Raw genomic sequence first — 16,199 nt, forward strand, 5'->3', positions numbered from 1 at the left:
AGGGGATAGAAGGTTTAGCCCCGCCCCAACCAAAGGAGGGCTGGCCCCGCCCCCTGTCCCGGGAATTTTAGCGACGCAAGGCTAAGACCACCTCCGAATCACGGATGACTTGTTACCCATGAACTGAAGGTCAGAGGCCAAGATCAGTCGGGAGGTTGGGGAAAGAACTGAAGAGAAAAGATGACTTTCTCTAGAATCTGTGTGCCCCCACTCTTCGCCTCCCCCTTGGAGATCCCACTTGGTAGCACCTTCCTTATCCTCTTATCTCTAAGGCGCTCAGGGAAATGACCCCCTGCAGGAGCCTTCTGGGAAATGCTGCCCGGCCGCCCAGGAACCATGAGCCCCGCATCTCCGGTAAGGAAGGGGTCTCTGGCATAGGAGGAAGGGCCCAGTGCCGGTGGGTACCCTTTTCAAATAGGAGATGGGAACTATTCTCTGAATGGCATCCTGGATTTGCTTGCAGGTGGGGGTTTGTGGGGCTGAGTTATTCAAGGAAATGATCCTGGATGGGCAGACTGAGGTGGTAGATACAGAAACAACCGTCTTTCTCCAGTTGGGCCCCATTCAATCCATTTTTCACCGTGCTAGAGGTACTTTTCTAACCCATATATTGGACCACCTAACTCCTCATCTTGAAACCCCAACCCTCAAGCTCCAGTCACTATGTCATAACGTCCAAGTTCTTGAGCCTATTACCCAAGGTCTTCATGTTATATCCTTACAACCCGTGCAGCTTCATCACCTGCCACCCCCCATGCCCTCCCTACTCCTGCACTCCACTTCCTAAACACCCTAAAATACTGGACACTCTTTTGAACTTCCTTGATCAGTGTGCATATGATTCTCTTAGGTTTCCTACTTATCCTTTAAGCCCTACATCAACCTCCTCTGGGAAGCCTTCCTGAATCTCTTGGGCAAAGTCAGATTCTTCTTTCCCTTTGTTAAATCACACCCTGTGCTCTAATTGTGTGTTTACGTTGTCTTCTCTGCCAGACTGGAAGCTGGGGAAGGGAAGGAAAGAGGAAGGGCCTTGTCGGATGTTTCTTTGTACCCTCCACTAGAGCCCAGTGCAGTGCCGGGCACAAGCTGAGTATTGAGAAAACAGCAGCAAAACCATGAGCCTGGCTTCTCTTTGCAACTTTACTTTTTTCTAGAAAATGAGTTCAAGATTCTTAGGAAAAAGCATTTCATGATAAATGAGTGAACAAATGACTTAACAGAAAATAAAATCACAGGTGCAGCTTCTCAACTGTGCTCCGGCTCAGGACAGGGCTACCTCCCAGAAGCGGCTGCGTAGTGCCCGGCTCCAGATCTGCAGACTACAAATCCCAGAAGGCCATCTCTCCACGCCACGCCCCCTCTCAGGGGGTGAGGCGGGGCCGGAGGGCGGGGCACAGGGGCAGTGAGTCCCTGGGCTCGGTCTGGGGAGTGAAGTGCCCCAGGCGCTCTGGGGTGCACAAAGCGCAGGCGCAGCGAGTTGGGTGGAAGCAGCATCAAGTAGCGGCCGTTTGGGCAACAGCATCCTGCAACAGGTGTAGACAGGTGGGTGCATCAGGGGGAGGCTGGAGAGGGAGTTTGAACCTGGCCCTCTTGTCTTACCTGTGTCAGGGCTTGGAAAGGGGAGGGAGCGGCAGGAGATGCAGGGACAAGGCCGGGCCTTCCAGCCCAGGTGTGCCAGCCCTTGCTACGCAACAAGTGGGGGAGGGGCAGAGAGGCACCTGCGTGAAAGTAAGTCGCCTTCAGGAACAGAAGGCACCTGGATTCCAATCCAAGCTCCATTACTTACATGGACAAGTCACTTGCTATCGCTTAGTTTGTCCATCTGTAAAATAGGGGTAAATATCCTACTCATTTAACAGAGTTACAGCGGGGACAAGGCAAAGTAGTATAGTATGTACAGTGGTTCCCAAACTCTGTTGCACATTGAATTGCCTGGGGATCTTTAAAGACGTGCCTCCTACCCTCAGACATTCTGGTGTAATTGTTAATGGAGTATGACCTGAGTATGGGAAGTTTTAAAAGCTCCTACTGGTGTAATGGTTAGAAGCCAGGACTGCTGGGTGTGAATCCTGGCTCCACTGCTTACGCAACAAGCAGATCTGTGCAAGGACAGGACCTCTCCAGGCCCCAGTTTCCTGGGAATGACAAGGGTTATTGTGAGGCTTCAATGAGATAATAGCTGAAAGCACTGGAAAATGTACCTGGCACAGTGCTCCATCACAGCTGCTGCTGAACCATTCTCTTTCATACTTTGTAAATGGTTCAGGTGGGGTTCAAATGTGAGGGAGGCTTTCCTTATCATGAAGGTTCCTCGTTTATTGCCGTGATTCTAATAGTCTATGCTGCTAGCATTTCAGAATTCCAGGGTTTCTAACATTTTATGAGTTCCTCCCTCCCTCCAGCCTCTACCTGCCTCACATACTTCTACAGACCTATGAACAGAGGCCAGGAAGAAGGGACTTGGCCAAGGTCATGGAACTGAGATTGGAATCCAGGCTCCTGACCCTCACCCCCATCCCAGTACAGCGGTGGCTGCCCTGCTGATACCACAGGACAGTGCTGTCATTATCTGCCTGGAGTGGAGAACGGGGAAGAGACAGGCAGGCTTGCCTTGTTTGTTTACTAACATTCCCTTAAATGTTTTCTCAGTGGCTCCCACAGGGAGGATGGGGCTGGGGGCTTCTCTCTATGCAGCTCATGATGACATATACTCATGATGACACCTGTGTGTCCTGTGTCTCCTCTGACAGGTCCCGCCTGACTCTATCCTGGAAAGTCCTTATGAAGAAATGGCCCTGGTGAGGGGCGGCTGGCTGTGGAGACAGAGTGAGTAACCCTGGGCCAAGCCCTTGTCTGTCCTGTACCTTGTCCTGGAGCAGGAGTGAGGGAAGTAGCTTGTTGGGCCTGCCACAGTGAACCCTTCTCCCAAGAAACCAGGACCTTTTTTTATCCTCCCTTCCTTTGTCCTGTGTCTGGAATGTCCTTCCCATTCCTGACTGCTTGGTAAGCTACTTATTCTTTAAGACCCAGCTCGGATGTCCCCTTCTGTGAGGAGCCTTCTCTGACTTTTCCTCTAACCCCCACCTCGGCCCCTGCTGTAGCACCAAATTGAATTAGAGTCTCACTTCTCTGTTCCCCCATGCCTCATCCACATCACTGTTATAGCATCGATCTTCCTATAATGCAACCGTCTTTACCAGTGGGTCTCACCACCACCCACCCCATACAGGCCCCAGACTGAGCTCTTCAAGGGCAGAAACCGGGTTTGATCCTCTATGTGTCCACAGCACCCCAGCCCAGGGCTGACCACAGAACAAGGCTCAGAACAAATAAAAAATGCCTGTCTGCTTTAGCATCCATAAGGATTCTTAGAATCTGAGAAGCTCTCTCTGTCTTTGCCTGAAGTGAGGGCTCAGCTTCCAGACCTACCTCTGACCACAGTCATGATCTGAAGCCTCCCCCCACCCCCACCGCATGATCTATTCTCAGTTTACTCAGTTCAGCAAACACTAAGCCCAGGTCCAGCTGCAGACCCCCTGTCTGGTGGAAGAGGCAGACACTACACAAATGACCACCACAAAAGCCAAAGATAAGAGCTAAGATGGAGGCTCAGGGTAGGCAGAGATCTTTGCCTTTGAAGCGAGCTGGGGCATGACCTTGGAAGCCCCCAAGGAAGGAATCAGGTCATTCATTTACCATTCAACACATGGAGTTGTTGACCTACTATGTGCTAGGTCCAATGGGAGGCAATAGGTGCGCAAGACAGAAAGAGGACCTCCTGTCATTTCAGGGGCTAGACAATGAAGAATGGTTACTTCACTGGGGCTTGGGGATAGGGGGACTCTGGGAGCCCAAGCGGGGCTCCTGCCCCCAGCAGGCTCTGCGATCGGCCTTCCTGGTGGGTCTGGAATATCCACAGGCTCTATCCTCCGCCGCTGGAAGCGTAACTGGTTTGCCCTGTGGCTGGATGGGACCCTGGGCTACTACCATGACGAGACTGCGCAGGACGAGGAGGACCGCGTGCTTATCCGCTCCAATGTTCGAAACATAAAGATCGGTCAAGAATGCCACGGTGAGAAGAAGCCCTTTCCTCTCTAGCACTGTGACTCTGGGTATAGCCCTCCCACTGTGTCTGTCTGGGAACACTCGCCCTGAAAGGCTCTTTGCAACTTTCAGAGGGCTTCCACAAACAATACTTCTGGATCTCTATCAACTCCAATTCATGTGGGCGTGAGTTAAGAAATCAGTTCCTTATTGAGTTCCTACCCTGTGCTGGGCCCAGGTCCTATGCTGGGGTCACAGAGGTGAGTCAGACACAGTTCCTGCCCTCTAGGTGCTAGGAACTGGGTAAAGATGAAAGGAAATAAGGAGGCTCAGAAAAGTTAAGTGACTGGCCTAGAGTGACACAGCACACCTTCTCAATCGAGGCTCAGGTCACAGTTATAACAGCGTTACTGAGAGCTAGATGGACCTAACTAGGGAAGCAGGCAATGTGGAAGGGTTGAAAGGCTCTAAAGAGTAGAGCAGAATCCCAGAGGTAGTGTGTAGGATCAGAGGAGGTTGGCAGTGGCCAATCCAGAGTACCCAGAGAAGTCAGTTCCTGTTCTTGTTCCTGGTTTTCCAGAGGTACCTGGGGCTTGTGCCCTATAGAAACCCCTTATCTGTATGTCTACCTTCAGATGTGCAGCCCCCAGAGGGCCGGAGCCGAGATGGCCTGCTGACCGTGTACCTACGGGAGGGCTTCAGACTGCATCTGTGCGCAGAGACCCAGGATGATGCCATGTGAGTCACTCCCAGGAGGGGATGGGATGGGATCTTGGGGGATGTGACCAGACATCTCCTCCTCATTGGGCCTTCTGGTTCCCCCTGAAGTTAGAAAGGGGACAGAGACCAGTCAACTTGGTGGAGGCTGGCCAGAGTGGATTTGATGGGCTCATGGTGATTGGTATGGTTCCCAGTAAACTCCTCACGTGGTCTGTGATGAACTCAGGACTGTTGAAGAAGGAGTGTGCACACCTGCTTTGGGTGTGTGGCCCCAGACCATCCAGAGTCGCATATTTAGCAGCCTCTGAGGTGAGCCCTCACTTGGGGGTGATACAAAGGAACAGAGCCCCGTGGCATCCTCAATGGACCCTCCTTCTCACTCCTTTCTGAAAAGATGCCCTGACGGGCAAGTGATCTGAAGGGTAGACCCTGACCTTCCTAACAGAGGCATCCTGCCATGCAGCAGAGGCACCCCAATGTCAGAGGCAGATCCACACTGCGAGGCTGGGCGTGTCTTCCTTAGGCACAGGCTGCTCCCTCGCATTCTTTCCCTTCCTACCCCCTGGCGGAGGATCAGTTTGGCCTTTGGGTTATAGGAGAGTGAAAGAGATGGGGTGTGTAGGAGTGGGGGAAGCTGAGATCTGGGTAGACAAAACACAGAGCCGCCTTGTCCACCCCAGTTAGGTGCCATGGCAACCAACAAAGGCCCAATTGTCCGGTGTCCACTGGGCCTTTCCAGGGCTCTGGGGTCAGAGCGTTGGGGAAATGTTTGTAGGTTTGAGATGTGGAGGGGGGCTGCAGCTAGAGAACAGCCCAGGCATATCAGAATCTGAAGGCCCCTAAGAGACCCCTAAGCCCAGTTGTCTATTGTCTATAGATGGAGAAACGACCTTCTCGAGGGTAAAGACTATGGACTAAGGATGAATTAGGAGGTTCTAGCTCAACTAAGGGTTCCGTCCATGTGACTGGGGCAAGGGAGGGGATCACTTTGTGTATTTGAGATCTCCCCCTTCACAAGAGACTGGGGCTAGGAGCCGAGTGGGGAAGGAATGTCTAAAACATAGGGGCCCAGAGCCGGCTGAGTGGCTCAGTTGATTGAGAGCTCACTCAAGAGTTTGAGCTCTAAGCAACAGCGGTTCCATGCCTGGCTCAAGCTGAACTGCCGTTGAGCTGCTAACAGGTGGCAGGATGGCTGAGCTAAAAATAAAATAAAATAAAATAAATAAATAAATAAATAAATGAATAAATAAATAAATAAAATAAAATATAGGGGCCCATTCCCCTTCTTCCAAGCTCCCTCCTCATGGTCTGGTGGGATTTGCTTTGCAGAGCTTGGAAGACAGCGCTGCTGGAGGCGAACAACACCCCGGTGAGCCTCCATTCCCTCCCTCTCTCCTCCCCACCCCTACCTGCCATGGAATCATGGGTGACTCAGACTCGGTCTCCGCCTGCCAGGAGTTCTCAATTCCCATATATATGTGAGTGAATAGACTTATGCAGACTCAGATGCCCCGAGTCCTAAGTGGGAAAGGACAGACGACAGCCTACTGGTGCTCGGAGGTGGGAGAGAAAGGCCTTCAAGAAGGCTTGTTGAAGGGAGTGGCATGTGAGCTGGGAAAAAGAAACTGTTCTTTTATCGAGCAACTATTATGTGCCAGGTGTGGCGCAGGTGCAATTCCAGCTACTCCTCACGACAGTCCTATGAGGTTGGGATTATAGCTCCCTTCCTGCAGATGATAAGTCCAAGCTTCATTCATGCACACAACAAATATTTACTGACTTCCTACTATGTGCCAGGCACTGTGCCAAGGACACAGAGATGAACTAAAGAGATGTGGGCCCTGCCCTCCTGGACTCAGCCTGGTGGGGAGCCAGACATGAAGCAACTAATTACACAAGAATGATTCCATTGCAGTGGTGGTAACTGCTCTGACAGACATGCAGTGTGCATTCAGTGTGCGGACCACCTTGGTGGCCTAATCCAGGTAGGAGTTCAGACAGGCTTAAAATGAGACCTGAAGGATACATAGAAATAGGCTGGGTAAACGGTGTGGAGTGAGGTCACTGGAGCAGCTTTCCAGACAGAGGGAACTGCATGTGCAAAGGCCCTGAGAAGGGTTAAGACTTTGGCAAGTTGAAGAACAGAAGGAAGGCTGGGGTGGCTGGAGCTCAGGGAATGAGAGGGCATGAGGAAGGAGGTTGGCAGGGCCAGGCATTGTGGGCTGTGTTAAGGATGTCTATTCTGCTAAGAGCACCAGGAAGCCATTGAAAGTTTCTAAGCAGAGGAATGGCATGAACAGATCAGACCAGATTTGTATTTTTAAAAGATAGTCTGGCTGTTAGGTAGAGGAATGGATAGGAGGGTAAAAGGGGATGCCCAGAGACCCGTTAGAAGGCTTGGAAGTGTCCAAGTGACTGACTGGAGATCTGGACTAGGGCCTTGCTGGCACAGACAAGCTGATGAGGATAAGACATATTTAGGAGGTAGAGTCAACAGAACTTAGTGACGGATGGAGGAGCTGCCCAAAGCCCCCATCTCGAGGGTGGCCCAGCTTGGCCTTGACCTCTATCTGCCTGACTCCAGATCCCATGTTTGCTCCTTCTATCTGTGGCACAGTGGAGCCTTTCTCGTCTAGAGAGAAAGTCTGCTGGGAAGTAGCAAGGAAGACTGGGATGAGTTTAGAAACCCCCTCGGGCATCTACTTGCTGAGGGCTGCGTGTGGTGCTGAGCACCTGGCGTCGGTTATATCATTTAATCTTCCAACAACCCTGGTAGGGGTTGATGTTTTTAGTCTCATTTTGCAGATAGGAAAGCTGAGGTTCAGAAGGGAAGCGACTTGTCCAAAGTCTCATAGTCTGAAGTCAGTGCAAGAGCCTGTATTAGAACCTAGGTCAGTATGAGATTTTGAGGGGAGGGCCTTATCTGCAGAAGGAACTGTATGAGCAGAGGCAGGGAAGTGACACGTACACAGGTGTATGTGCACACGTGTGCATCTAAGGGCCAGGAGTCTGGCCTGGCTGGAGGGTAATGCATGGAGGGAAACAAATGGGAGAGATGACCTCTGAGTAACCACATCACAAAGGGCCTTGAAGTCCAGTTGAAGGGACTGAACTTTATCCTGAGGGTTGTGGGGAGCAGTAAAGGGCATTAAGCAGGGAAGGCAGTGGTTGGACTTTGGGGAACAGACTCAGGCTTCTGGGTGGAGGCTGGATTAGAGGAAGCTGGGAGTGAGGAGGCGGGGGCAGTGGTCAGCAGGGTGGAGGGCCCTCTGGCTGGGCTAAGCTGGCTCTGAGCTCTAAATCCCCTTCGTGCAGGGCAAATCAGTCCCACCCAAGGGAGGGAGAAGGAAGGAGGTGAGGGCTGACCGTTCTGCACTCTGTGACTCTATGAAGCTGCCTTATCCCTTCTCTGCCTGTCCACTTTCCTGCTGCTGTGCTTCCCACATCTCTCTGCTCTGACCCTCTACTCCACCTCCTACTGCTCCACACACACACATACATGCCTCTGGGCCCAGGGCTTGCGCGAGCAGGGCGTATTTGTGCCTGTGTCCTTGTACAGTGTCTGCCTGTCTCCGAGTGTCCACACCTGTGTGTGTGTGGGCTTCTCTCTACCCTGTGCCCATGTGGCAGTGACCTGCACTTTGTCCCTCCACATCCTTCAGGTTTATATCCTATTCTGAGTGAAGGTTCCAGGAGGAGCCCCTGACCCCAGCTGTTCCAGGGAACACAGGGCAAGGGCTCAGCCAGGGCCAAGGCTGGGGAGCCAGTTGGGTGGGAGGGCAGATCAGAGTTGTTCTATCCTCCCTGGAGACGGGGAGCCTCAGCAGCCTGAAACAGGTAAAGGTGAGCTAATTCTGGAGAGACACTACTAATACTTCTTCTTTTGTAACTTTGGTAAAGTCACCCCTCCCCAGCCTCCCCCCGTTACCATGGGCTGAGGAGGAAGAGGACATCCTCATCCCTTGCCCAGCTGGCAGAGGGCTCTGATAGGGCCTGTTAAGAGCGCTGAGTCTCCCCAGATGTAGAGGGCCTCTGACACTTTCCTCCCTTCCCCTTCTTGGGTCTCTGTGGCTTGAGCAGGCCCCAGATGGAGCCACCGTCCCTCCCAGGAGTCGCCGGGTTTGCCCCAAGGTCAGGTGTGTGACCCGCTCGTGGAGCCCCTGTAATGTTGAGAGGCGGATCTGGGTAAGTGCTGGCTCAGCCCTCCCTGCCTCCATTCTGGCCACCAGGATGTGCCTCCAAAACTGGGCCTGGTCACATCCCTCCCTTGCTCACAAACATTCCATGGCTTCCCGTCACCCATGGGACACCAACCACAGCTCCGTCTTCAAGGCTTTCGGGATCTGGCCTAGGCCAGTCTCACCTACCGCAGGCCCCTGAGCCCCTGTGCTTCAGCTGCTCCACTGTACCCTCTGTCCTAGCTGCTCCAGACCTTCCCCTCTTCCCAGCCTTCGCACATGCTGTTCTTTCTTTCTGTATTTGCCTGACAAACTAAAGCTTACCCTCTAAGACCCACCTCAAAGGCTGCCACCTCCTCAGGGAGGACGTCCCAGACCTCCAGGCATTGTCACTCCCTCCCACAGCCCACTGTACTAATACTCAGTACTGTCTTCCTTCTGCCTGGTTTCAAATCTGTTTATTTCTGTCTCTATTCTCCCATGAGACCTGGAACCTCCTCCAAGGCGAGGACCAGGCCTGATCAGCTCTGTCCCTATGGAGCCTGGCACAGTGCTGGGTATACAGCAGGAGGTCAGTGAGTGATGGGAACTGTCCGTTTTGACCCTCATTAGACCTGATGCCTGAGGGTCGGACACAAGTCAGCCTCAGGCAGTGTTCACAGAATGAACAAATGAGTGAATGAATAAAGGGAGGGAGGAAGGAGTGAAAAACCTCTGTTATGGCATCACTACTGCATATTATAATTTAGTCCATGTCTGTCTCCCTGACCCAGTGTTTCTGGAAAGCAGGATTTGGGTTGAATTCTCTCTCTGTCCCCAGTGCTCAGCCTGGCATGGGATGGGCACAGTGTGGGCTTGCCTTAGAGTACTCGTGGTCTTATAGTCAACTGTGAGCACCTTTTCTAGCACAGTGGTGCTCAGTGTGGCTGTGCATTAGAATGGCTTAAGGACTTAAAAATATAATACAAATGTTCAGATCCTACCTCTCAATGCTCTAATTTCGTAGGTCTGGGGTGGGGCCTTGGAAATCTGTGGTTTAAAACATTTCTCCTGGGGATTCTGATGTGCAAGAACCCTTAGCCCAGAAGTGCTAGGACATGCAGTTGCTTAAACACAGCTCTGCTGGATTATCACTGTGCCTTGGGAGTGGGCCGTGCAGGAATGACTGTCCCTATTTACAGATGAGAAAACCGAAGCTCTGAGAGGTCTTAACTTGACCAGGGTCACTTCATTAATCAATGGCAGGGCTGGAACTCCCAGCCCAGCATTCTGAGGAACCCCACTCCCACCCCTGCCCCATGCCCAAACTAGGATATACGTTCTTTTAAAGTGAGGATTCCTAAAAATAGGAATTTAAAGGCTATAAGCCTTTTTAAATCTTATAAATACACAACAGCTTTTCTGAAGGAAGGGATTTGTTTGCATGTGACCTCATGATTGGATGACCCTGTCCCCACTCACAAGAAGGGCTGGGCCTGTGGAGAGGATCAGGGATCAAGGCCTTTGGTTCTGTCCATGAGGTCTCCGGGGAACCCTTTGCCCCGTTGCCAGGTGACCCACATGACTTTACTTCTGGGCCTCTCAGGCCTGGAGGGTAGAAACAGGTGCCCCACAGGGATATGAGGTGGTGTTTTCCATTCTCTCCAGTGCCTGACAGGGCCACTGGCTCATATGCAACTGCAGAGCAGGTGTAGGCTCTGGACTACCAGTAAAATTGGGGATCTGGTGCTTAGATCTCTCTAGCCCGTTCTAGGCTTGGAGCTCAGATCCTGGCCACGCCCACCAGAGGGCCCTATTGGATCACCTTTGAGGAAGCAGCACAGTGAGGGAAGTCACCTGAGACTGAGCATTGTTTGTCTGAGCCTCCTGTGTTGCTCTACTGGTCATTGTCTCCAACTTGAAACTGAACTTAGAACAGGGTGATCTTAGTTCCAGTCTGGCCCCGTATTTGATTCACTTGAGATACATTCAATAATTAGGCATCTACTATGTTCCAATCAGGCCTGATTAGACCTAGTCCCTGCCCTTGGCGGTGGTGATTGGTGTGTCTCCAAGTAGGATGAGAGAGACACACACTCACAGGGATACAAACAATGATACTACAGAGTGGCTGGTGCTAGGCTGTGATGAAGGAAGTCTAAGGGCAATGGGTGCCCAGATGGGACCCCAACAGAACCTGAGGTTCTGGGAGAGTGATACTTGAGCTGAATCTGAAAGACAAGTTAGGTGGTTGAATAAAAAAAGGTGAGAAAGGCATCCCCATCAAAGGGAAATGGCATAGAGATTTGAAATCACAAGGTGTGCTTGGAGAACTCCCCTTTATTGCCAAACTTCTTGAAAGAGATGTCATGATATATTGGTTCCATCCCTGACCTCTCAACCATTCTTCAACCCCCATAGTCTGTCTTCTTCCCCCAAATGCCTCTGAAAAGTGTATTTTCAAGGTCACCCACAGCTTCCAAGTTGCCAAAACCAATGGCTTGTTCTCTTGGCATTGGCCAAGAGGATGGACAGAAGAGCATATTTAGAAGGTAAAATCATGAGACTTGGTTGCTGAGGTGATGTGGAAGATGAGTGTATGACGACAAGGGTGCTAATCTGATGTCTTGGTTTGAGTGTATGGTGGTGACATTTAGTGAAAAGCATTTACAGAAGAGCAGGTTTTGGGAGATGGAAGGATGATGAAATCACTTTGAGATGGGTGGAGTTTAAGACCCCTGGACTTCTAAGGGGACTTGGACCGTTTAGGCGTGAAGCTCAGTTAATGAGAGATATAGGCTAAGAAGAAGGAGCCAGAAGAGAAGGGGACCCTGTCCCTTTCTCCAGGTCTGTTCCCCTGTGGATAAAATGAAGGGCTCGGATTAGGAGCTTCCATTTAATTCAGCACATATTTATTGGTTCTTGTTATTCACTAGGCCCTGCTTGTGATACGAATGAATCAGAGTCCTTGCCTATAGGTGCAGGCAGGACAGGCCAAGAGGAAGGACAGGAAGGAACAAGAGGCACAAGCATAGTCCAAAGAGAAGTCGGGGAGCAGGGCTTCCTGGAGTGCGTGACTTTTGAGTTAGGCTTTGAGGGGTTGATAAAAATCTACTGGGTGAGGGAAGGGGACAGGGAGTGCATTCCTCCCTCCCAAAGACAACACTGGCTATTATTCTCTGAGCCTCGATTCCCCAGCTCTGGGGCAATGTGGAGTTAATAATGCCTGTTGTAAGGAATAGAGGAGGTAACAATGTGAACACCTCCCTCAGGACCTGGTACATGGTGGCTGCTCGATAATACTTTAGATACTTCCCTCCCCTCACCTTCCTTTCCCTTCCTTCCTACCCAACCCCTTTTTATTTCCTGGGCCTGGGGCTTGGCCAGGTCCCCCTCTCTGTGACTAGGAGAGTAGAGAAATCCACTGGGTTTCTCCAAGTGGAACCATTGGAGAGCTGCTAGCAAATATTAGATTGTCTATGAAGGAAAGTTGGGAGCCATGGAGAATGTTTGATCAGGGGAGTGCTAGGTGGGAGGCCAGGGCAGGAAAATGGCATCACTGGGAACTGGATAACAGAGGCTGAAGCTTTAGAGGACAAGGACCATAGACCTTGTGGGGAGGCAGGGCCTTTCTCCAGGAGCTTGCTGGTCCCTGGGGACCAACTTCTAAACTTGGGGAGGCGTCTCTGTGGGCCCAGAGGGACTTGAGCTGGGTGTGATGGGTAGGGGATCAAACCCGGGCCAGGGAGTTCCTGGGCAGCTAACCCTGCAGTGCTCCCCAGGTGCGTGTCTACAGCCCGTACCAGGACTACTATGAGGTGTTGTCCCCCAACGCGCACGAGACCACATATGTCCGCAGCTACTACGGACCACCCTACGCAGGTAAATCTCCGCCCATGCCGCCTTCTGTCTCGATCCAGCGCCAGGCCAGGCCCATCGTCCATCCGTGGGGACCAGGCCCCACCCTTTTAGTGACCACGGATTTTCCCAGGCAAGACCCTCCACAGGGCCCCCCCCCACATTCCCATCTTGAGACTCAGAATAGCTCTGGGACCAGAGGCCCCCCCCCCCCCCCCCCATTTCAAGGCTGACTTCTCCTCAGGCTGGCGCCTTCTCTCAGGCTGCCATCAATACCCGTTCCTGAGCTGGTAGCGACCCCTGGTGGCTAATGCAGGAACGGGCGCCTCCACCCGCTTCAGGTGTGGTCTGGAGGTTCTTAGAGATCCTGGGGGTTCCTCGCCTTTCCACCCTATCCCCCACGATCCCAGAATATCTGTAGCGGGTCCAAGGCCTGGAAGCCGTGGGGACGGGGCTCACCTCCTTCCCGTATTAAGGCTTCAGTTTCTCCGACTAGGGAACAGGAGAGTGGGCTCAGCGCCTTACCGTGGGTTGGGCTGGAGTCAAGCGGGAGGAGGGGAATGAAGGTCGCTCTGCTCCCTCCTCTGAAGTCCCTGGCTCTCACCGGCTCTCTCCGCAGGCCCTGGCGTGACGCATGTGGTAGTGCGGGAGGATCCCTGCTACAGCGCCGGCGCTCCGCTGGCCATGGGCATGCTCGCAGGGGCCGCCACGGGCGCAGCGTTGGGCTCGCTCATGTGGTCGCCCTGCTGGTTCTGAGCCCTGAGACTCGGCGAGTGGACCCTGCGCATAGAACGACAGGCCCCTTTTCCTCCGTGACCCCACTCTCCAACATCCAAGACTTGCCCTTCCTCTCCATTAGCCCCTTCCAAACTTTGACCCCCAACATTGGAAGAAGCTGCTATCATCCCAGGCACAAACGTAGCTCAAAATCCTTATTATCTACTGCCAGATGCCCCAGAAATCCGTTATAGACACATATGGATATGTTTCCCCAATACACATCAGGATACAGAAAACTCATGTGGCTTCAAGTTCCCCAGGCACTGGAGACACACGATTCAAATTCTTCCCTCAGGTGGCTCCAGGCTTCGGGGGTGGGTGGGGTGTAGAAAACAGGAGTAAACACCTGACAAGGCGGAGTTATCAGTTCTTTGACAGTATGAGGGCAGAGAGTGAGGAAGGTAGCCTAAGAGTAAGGTGGTTGGCAAGAGTGCACAGCCATGACCATCACGGCATGTCCAAAGAATTAAAAGGGAGTTCAATTGGGCTGGGGTGGGGCAGGGGTCAGATCACCATGCCCCTGCAGGCTAAAAGCTTGCTGGGTAAGGAGGAGATGTGAGTTTTTTTGAAGGGAAGTTTCATGATTGTACCTATAGTGGATATATTGCCTGTTTTTATTAATACTGACACATACCCAAACCCAAAACATTCTGAGTTTAGCCCCACCCTTCCCACTATTAGCTTACTGGGTCCCCTGTTCCTTTAGTGATCAGAAAGCACCTATTTCTCATGTCAGGGTGCCTGGGGCAGCAATTGAGCTAAACCTGGGGTCCCCTTGCTTGGAGGAGGGCAGGTGAGATCTGTTTAGGACCCCCAGCCCTAGGACGGTGCCTCCATCAGGAAATGCACTTCTGCTCCCCAGAAGCTTGGACCTCTGTCCATAGTGTGGCTGTCACCATCTCAAGCTGTCTCCTCCTTCACTCTGGAGTAGATGGCAGTGTTCACTTCTGGGTCCTCATCCCCCTGTCTCAGCCCAGGAGGCCCCACCCATATGTGTGTCCCGGCAGGTGGCCCAGCAGTCTCCCCATTTGGTCCCCTTCCTTTCTCCTTCCCCATCCTGTCCCAATCACCATAGAAATGCTAACATTCTTGCCCAAGTAGCCAGAGTAGCCTGCTAACATTCCCCTGTAGAAAGGGGATCCAGTGGCCCTGCTGCAGAGACTAATAAAGGTGTGGTTGATTCCAGCCCTGGCTCTGGCTTTGTTTGTTCTCCCTGGGACAACTCCATGACTCAGCTCTTACTAGTGTTCTGAGGTCAGGTAGAACTGGTGACAGTTTGTCAGTGGAGCAATTTGGGGCAACTCACTTAACTTTTCTGCATCTTGCTTTCCCTACCCACAGGGTAGCAGGTTCAAGTTGGCCATCCCTGAGGGCTTGAGAGAGAGGCTGGGATCAGGGTCTCTGTCATCTGAGCTGATGGGTGATCCATTTCCTACCTGCTTTCTGAGTTCTGTGGTGCTGGGGTCTTTTCCAGTAGGTTCCCATCCTCCCTAGTTGAGTCAGCGAGTTAGTGTCTAGAGATCAGGTGGCTAGGGAGGGAAACTCACCCATCTTGCATCAGGCCTTTTGAGGCTGCAAGTGACAGAACCCCACTGCTCAAACTGATTCAAGCCAAAGAAGGGAAAACATTGGGCCACATTAACTGATAAGTCCAGAAACTACTTGGTCCAGGGACTCAAACTGTGTCACTTAGACTGCTTTGTTTCCATGTTTATAGCCACTGAGCTGGTTCATTCAGAGGCTGCATTGATATTCAGCAGCTCCAGACTAAAGCCCTCTTGGGTTAGAATCAGGCCAAGAGAGTTGCTCTTTCTCTAACAGTTTGAATAAAAATCCTGGGACTAATGGACATTAGCCTATATTGGGTCCTGTGGTCACCCTGAATCCACAGTGATCTGGAAGAGATGGTCTAAAACAGGGCTTAGAGCAGGGATGGGGTGGTGTTCCAAAGGAAATTTAGGGCACTGTTCCGGAAGTAGGATGAATAGATATGAGTTGGGTGACAAAATACCAGATTCCCACCTCAGCCCTATTCTCAGAGTCACCAACTTAGAGGGAGACATGAACAAACAGCAATGATTCAATGAGGTAGGAGAGGAACATGGTGCAGTGGGAGCTCTGAGGAGGAGGTATCCAATTCTGCCAAGGGAACTGGGGAAAGCTGTGGGAGAGGAAGTGGACATTTAGAGTGAACCTTGCAGGATGAGTAGGAGTTTGCCAAACAGAGAAGTAAGAGCTTTCTACACAGAAAGAACACATGGAAGAAATGGCATAAGTAAAGGCCTTAGAACACTTTGGTTCTGAGAGCACTATGAAGTTCAGAAAACAATCTGATATCACAGCAGGCTGCATAGTGGGAAGGAGTGGTGAATGGGGGCCAGGTTACAGAGAACCTCCCACAGCTGGGTTAAGGGGTCTTTTCTTTGTGCCCCTACAGCCTCAGCGCTATCATTTATCACAGTCCCGATGACACTGTTTCTTTCCACTCACCACTGAACAGGGCAAGAGGGATGCAAATGGATGCTCCAAATGCAGTTTGCTTCAAAATCTCTCCATTAATAGGATTGCAGCATGAATTTTTAATCTTCCAGCTGTCCAGGAGACAATTATAAAATGATTCTCTCTCTCTCTCTCTCTCTC

General features: G+C 51.8%; 2 protein-coding genes across 11 annotated transcripts in view; one reads left to right on the forward strand and one right to left on the reverse strand.

Moving 5' to 3' along the window:
• The window catches only part of FAM168A (family with sequence similarity 168 member A), a 215,050-nt gene extending 201,665 nt beyond the window's left edge, over positions 1–13,385 (reverse strand). Inside the window, exon 1 of the mRNA XM_019649356.1 lies at positions 13,305–13,385. The gene's annotated coding sequence lies outside the window, so the exon portion shown is untranslated. The remainder of the gene's footprint in view (positions 1–13,304) is intronic.
• On the forward strand, positions 46–14,744 carry PLEKHB1 (pleckstrin homology domain containing B1). 10 transcript variants are annotated; one of them, XM_019649349.1, is made up of 11 exons: positions 47–129; positions 273–354; positions 464–590; positions 2,403–2,600; positions 2,751–2,826; positions 3,920–4,072; positions 4,680–4,782; positions 6,094–6,133; positions 8,845–8,949; positions 12,704–12,803; positions 13,399–14,744. In XM_019649349.1, exons 5-11 carry the CDS (start codon positions 2,790–2,792, stop codon positions 13,533–13,535), a joined length of 675 nt encoding a protein of 224 aa, XP_019504894.1. In that variant the 5' UTR covers positions 47–129; positions 273–354; positions 464–590; positions 2,403–2,600; positions 2,751–2,789; the 3' UTR covers positions 13,536–14,744. The 10 variants fall into 10 exon arrangements, with proteins under 10 accessions (XP_019504895.1, XP_019504888.1, XP_019504894.1 ...); XM_019649350.1 differs by lacking the exon at positions 2,403–2,600 and having other exon boundaries at positions 46–129; XM_019649351.1 differs by lacking the exon at positions 464–590 and having other exon boundaries at positions 273–397.
• The last annotated feature ends 1,455 nt before the right edge of the window (positions 14,745–16,199 follow it).

This window comes from Hipposideros armiger, unplaced genomic scaffold (genome assembly GCF_001890085.2).
Source record: "Hipposideros armiger isolate ML-2016 unplaced genomic scaffold, ASM189008v1 scaffold_132, whole genome shotgun sequence".
Lineage (NCBI taxonomy): Eukaryota > Metazoa > Chordata > Mammalia > Chiroptera > Hipposideridae > Hipposideros > Hipposideros armiger.